The following is a 6,138-nucleotide window of genomic DNA, read 5'->3' on the forward strand; positions in this document are numbered from 1 at the left end:
ACTAAAGTCACAAACTAATTTTATAAATATTAGTTACAAAAATATATTTTTTAGTTACGAAATTTAATTATGTAAATCTTTGCACCAAAAAATGTATTTTTTAGTTACAAATTACTCTGTAAATGTTATTTATAAAAATGTCTTTCTGTAATTGTATTTTGTGAATATTGTCAAAAAAAAAATTATTTGTCATTCTCTTTATATGATTTTGCTACTCTATATTTTTGGTATATGTTTGGTATTATACACCAAAATTCGTAAAAGAATCTTTAAACATCAGGTATTTATTCTAAGAAAATACCAAATTAATTACATAAAACACTGTATGTTTAAAAAAAATTTGAAATATACGGTGAATATAAATAATTACATATATACGGTGCTTTCAAAAAAAATATACGGAGATTAGTAAAAGGAAATAAAACAAGAATACAATTCATTAATGTATCAATTTGGTCTCTAATAGGTAATGAATAACTTTTTTTTATGTCAGAAGAAGTGTGATGAAATTTTATTTTGTTGTTTACTCATAAAAAAAGAAACATCATTAATTGATGTAATTTAATTATGTTGATGTGATATAATAATATTCAATCATTTTCTTTTCAATTTTTGTATTTTTATTTATTTAAAATGAATGTATTATTAATATTAAATAAATATTTATGCTTGCATAAATTATAATATTTTTAATAAATATAATCTATTTCTATACTAGTAGTTATATTTTTTTTTTAATATTTGTTACTTATATTATGTAATCAAACATTTTTGTATATATTAGTTACAAAATAAAATAGTATCTTTTAATAAGAAACTTAGTTTTATAAATTTTTTTACAAACATGTACTAAATTCACAAGTTAATTTTATAAATTTTTGTAACAATCATGTTAAATAAATTTTATAAATATTTATGTAAATGTTAGTTACAAAATTAAACTTTTTAGTTGTGAAATTAGTTTCGTTAATTGTTGTTATAAAATGTAAAATTTGTTTAAAAAAATATTGTATTTCACCACTATATATATTCATTAAAGTGTTTTATAAATAATAAATATCTTAAATTTATATTTTTAAGTTGTATAACATAAATATGAAGGTTCCTATAATTATTTGGTACAATATTGTAACAATATGGAAAAAATATAATATTTTTATGTATATTTTGGTTATGATTTCTTAAGTATAAAATATTTTCGTAAATGTTAGTTACAAAAATATATTTCTTAGTTATAAAACTAGATTTGTAAACTATTGTTACAAAAATAAAAAATTTAGTTACAAATTTGTTTGTAAGTTTTATCTACAAAAAAACAAAAAAAAATCTACAATTCTATAACGGATTTTGTAAATACTATTTACAAACACGTAACAGATATTTACAAGTTTGTAACAGATATTTACTAGTTTGTAAACGTTGTTCACAAAAAATTGTATTTTACAGCTTTTATTTATGATTTTGCCACTCCGTATTTACAATTTTGCCATTCTGTGTTTTTATCCAAAAATTCCGTATTTTTGTAATGCACCGTATTTTTCAGATTTTTTTTAACTTTTAGTGCATTTTTGTAAATTTCCCAATTATATTCTTAGTAATAAGAAAGAAAACATATTGGGCTGGTCTCTCAAAGCCATATCCAAATCCAATTATATCCAGTATCTTTCAGTTCATATTAGCCCAAATACATGCTAAAGATTATCATAATGTACCGGATAAAAAAAATTAAATAAATTACAAGATAGACACATTGATAATATATAATAATAAAAATTGTGGGAAAAATAATTAAATAAAACATGGACTGAACTCGCATTGATATTAAAAATAGATAGAAATACATTTTTGTGCAAGCTAATTACAAGCCAAGCAAATTAGCTGCTTTTACCCCCAATTATATGATAATAAAATGATAATAAAGGAGAAATACATTGTGATGATGAAAGAAACCAGATATATAAATAGATATATATACTTTTTTTTTTTAAAAAAAGAAGATAATTGGATTTTAGACAAATTTGTTAATATATTTTTGTACAATACCACTGACAAGAATTTTGTATGCCTTTTCAGTTGGATGGTAAGCATCCCAAAATACATAATTAGTTTCATCCACGCATGTAGTGTCGAATTTGTTGCATGTTAAAGCTGCCTCTATAAGTCCAGTTCCACAACACCCTTTTTTCGAAATAGTAAACCCTAAACAAACAATTAGAATAAGTTAATTAATTACTAATTATTATATTATATATATATATATGTAAAGTTAATAATAAAGAGATCAAGATCGATCACTATACTCACCATAACTAGTAGGGTTTTGAATGATGTCAAGGAGTGGATAGTAAATATCAACATAGACAAGTCTTGTATCAGGGCTAACATAATTTTTGGTAAGTGAATCCAACGATGCAGAGATTTTAGAATTGAACATTATAGCTGCTTCGTTCTCTTGATCATAACAATTCCTTTCTATGCCTCCTCCTAGAGTTCTTTGAGATGGTACACATCCAATTGGAGGTGCCCCAAGAACCCCAATTCTTCTTGTTCCCAATCCATACAAGCCCTTTCAAATCACAATAATTTGTAATTACAATAAGTCACACATACATATATAAGCAATTTCATCGACGACACTTACTTGATATCTTCTCAAATATCCCGTGTAATTATAAACTGCTAAGTATATTGACAATACTATTTTTTTTAGTTATTTTGTACAATAGTTTTGTTTTTATAATTCTTTACAAAAATAGTCTTCTAGACACATTCGATATCGTGTCTAACATGCTCGATACTCTGGTTGAAAGATTATTTTGTAAAGAGTTATTAAAATAAGAGAAAATACCAGTTTGACCCCTGTGTTTTTCCCGAATACGCGATTAGCCATTGCGTTTTGTTAAATGATAGTTCGGACCATGTGTTCTACAAAATTGATCAAAATAGTACCCTAAACCTGATTTTGATCAAAATATTTTCAAATATAATCTTTCATTCTTAGCTCCTCGACCACCTTCTCCGCTACTGTGAACCCATCCCATCTCCAATGACCCAAAATTGATCTTATAATTGAAAATATTTTAACAAAAAATAGGATATAGGTTATTATTTTGATCCATTTTTGTAAAACATGGACTCTAAATTGTCATTTAACAAAACATAGGATCTGATGATCGCGTACTCAGAAAAAATATAGGGGCTAAAATAGTATTTTCCCTTAAAAGAATACTATTGTTATAAAGTGACATTAAACTAAGATGGATCTATTTTCACCCATTTTATTATTATTATCATTATCATTAGTTGTCATAACATGAAATATAATAAATATAAGTATACCTTGACGAAGTCAGTAGCATAACCAACCATAAGATCAGTGTAAGCAGAAACATCATATTCCAATCTTCTAATACCAGCAGTAAAATAGGTATTAGCAATATCGTTGCTGCTTAGTACCACAAAAACGACACTGTTAGCCAGGATGAACTTTGTTTTTTCTTCCCCAGCTATTCCTTTCAACTTCTCTATGTATTCTTTGAACTTTTCCAATTGGTCATCTAGTAGTGGAACACTCTGTTTTTTTTTTATCATATAAAACAAATTAATTAATTAATCACTTAATACTTATAATGTTAAAAAAAAAAAGAATTAATGGGTACAAATTTAATTTATGTATATATATGTATACCGCAAGTTTTGAGGTCAACGGATCAAATCCTACTCCACCAACAGCAAAGCACACACCAGTTAGAAGGTCTTTTGGTGTTAAATTTGGATCAGCATAGGGTGGCAATAGCTCTTTGATTCCCAATTCCTCCACTAAAATATAAAGATTAAAATAGATTAATAATTAGTAATTAATGAAAATATACTCTTTATTAATGTTATTTTGCATTATTGACAAAATATATAATCTTCCCGATAAAGTGCCGAGTGTATATAATAAAGTATAAATGTATTGTCAAATAAGAAAATTATTGTAAAAAGTGATTATATATATATTTGGGTTTATTCTATTTTGAGATTGTGTTTTTTCTTAATACCTGTTTAAATCTCATTTTTTGATAAATTCTTTTTTTGACCCTGTATTTTGTAAAATGATTCAAATAGACCCTTAAACTCAATTTTAATGAAAGATAAATTTAATATAACAACACAGTTGTAAGGCAAAATAATTTTATTTTTGTTTTAAATTGTTAGTTTGGTGAATTATTTGTAATTTTAGCTTAGAAAACTTTGACCAAAATCGAGTTTAGGGTTCTATTTGAACTATTTTACAAAATATATAATCTAAAAAATCATTTGTTAAAACACATAATCTAAACAGGTAATTGGACAAAACTCAACATTAACAAAAAAAAAAAAAAAAAAAAGTATAAACCCTGTAAATATATAAAATAACCTACTTTGAGGGCTTTCTCTGTGATAAGATATAGTTTTATGGGTATGGTTATTTTAATGCCTTCTCTTGAATCAATGCATTCCCATGAAACAAATAAACCTTTTTCACTCCCCAACCAATTAAAAAAAAACTTATGAAAAGGGACCACAGCATCAACAAAAGTGTAATAAATAGTAACATTAATATATATAACAAATTTCGTTAAATATCTACTTAACTAATCGTACTTGAAAAATAATCAAAATTAATTACACACATAAACATCATCAAAATTTATATATATCCCATTCCCATTCCCATTCCCATGCACATCAATTATATATTAAACTCACACTACTTCAAAGTCAAACTAATTTTTGTTCTTTCTTTCACTGCCTAATAAGTTCTATGTATATATATATCAAAACAATCGATGGATTAAATTAAACTCATAATATTTACTACCGAAATATATATAAAGAAGGTAGAAAAAGAATTTATAGTACGTACGTACGTACCTAAAAGGTCAGAAGGAACCTTGCCATTGGAGTATCTTCCGGTGGGTTTTCCTCCTCTGAAGTCGCGACCATAGGGAGGAAAGTTAGACCTCGCCAGAGATAAGATATTGTTGTTGTTATTTCCGGTATCTACAATCGAATCTCCGAACATAATCACCGCCGAAACTGTCTTGTTTCCTGGTATCTTAACCCTGGCTTCGGCCAATAATCCACACCACAAAATAATCATCATCCTCATCCTCATCACCAAAAACGACGCCGTTCTGGGGTTTCTTCGGCTTATCTTCATATTCATTAATAAAAACAAAAAGCAATGATTTGTAGTGGAAGAGAGTAGAGTAGCAAATAATATATGTAGCTAGAATTCTAATTCGACTGAGAATTAAAAGTTATTGTTCAGTTGGGACTCATTTAATAGTCAAATAAAATTAATATTATAATGATTTTATTTATTTATTTATTTATTTTTGTATATATATAAATATAAATATTTATTTAGGGTTGGAAAGATGAGCAGTGTAGCTAAAGTCGTTGTCAATTGTCATCATGAAGTTAAAGTAGGTCTCTGCTCTGTTGGCCATTATAGAAAATATAAGTATGGTGGATCTGCTTATATATAAATATATTTATCCTAAGAAAATGAAAAAAAAAAACTATTTGTACTTATTTTTCAATACTTGTACTTATTCTTTTATTTTAAAAAATATATATATAGGAGAAATAGGTTTCGTCTAGACAATAGTGTAAGGTAAATTGTCGGTTCAACACGTAATCCAATATAATAATGATAATACAGTAAAAAGTTCTAGTAGGTATGGATACATTTTACCCGTAAATAATAAATTTGAATATTAATTTTAGAGCTAAAATATTTTCCTACACGTGCAACAATTCATATATTTCTTTTATATAAAATGGGATAAATAAATTGATTTTATTAACTTTAATAAAATATTTTAAATATTTAATGAAATATATTTTTTAAATTAATTAAAAATAAATATTTATTAATCATATTAATATAAATTTAAATATTATAAAATATAATAATAATATTTAATATAAAACTACATATAAATAATTATATTAATATAAATATAAATTCAAATATTATAAAATATTATTATTATAATAATATTTAATACTAGACTATTCATTTAATACTTATATTAATATAAATTTAAATATTATAAAATATAATAATAATATTTAATATAAAACTACATATAAATAATTATA

At 24.7% G+C, this 6,138-nt stretch overlaps 1 protein-coding gene across 1 annotated transcript; it reads right to left on the bottom strand.

Annotated features, from left to right (window-relative positions):
• Nucleotides 1-1,788: 1,788 nt before the first annotated feature.
• Nucleotides 1,789-5,287, bottom strand: LOC133804152 (GDSL esterase/lipase EXL3-like). Its single transcript, XM_062242316.1, has 5 exons — nt 4,900-5,287; nt 3,689-3,819; nt 3,340-3,573; nt 2,305-2,566; nt 1,789-2,199 (listed from the first exon to the last, which is right to left on the bottom strand). Exons 1-5 carry the CDS (start codon nt 5,192-5,194, stop codon nt 2,009-2,011), a joined length of 1,113 nt encoding a protein of 370 aa, XP_062098300.1. The 5' UTR covers nt 5,195-5,287; the 3' UTR covers nt 1,789-2,008.
• Between the last annotated feature and the right edge of the window lie 851 nt (nt 5,288-6,138).

The sequence above is a fragment of the Humulus lupulus genome, chromosome X (assembly GCF_963169125.1).
Source record: "Humulus lupulus chromosome X, drHumLupu1.1, whole genome shotgun sequence".
Lineage (NCBI taxonomy): Eukaryota > Viridiplantae > Streptophyta > Magnoliopsida > Rosales > Cannabaceae > Humulus > Humulus lupulus.

Excerpts from the sequence above, each read along its gene's own strand:
- LOC133804152 (XM_062242316.1), bottom strand. The coding sequence starts at position 5,194 with ATGAATATGAAGATAAGCCGAAGAAACCCCAGAACGGCGTCGTTTTTG. Across the intron at positions 3,820-4,899 it reads GGTTCCTTCTGACCTTTTAG|TGGAGGAATTGGGAATCAAA; the intron begins GTACGTACGTAC and ends TTTATATTTTAG. Across the intron at positions 3,574-3,688 it reads CGTTGACCTCAAAACTTGCG|AGTGTTCCACTACTAGATGA; the intron begins GTATACATATAT and ends AAAAAAAAACAG.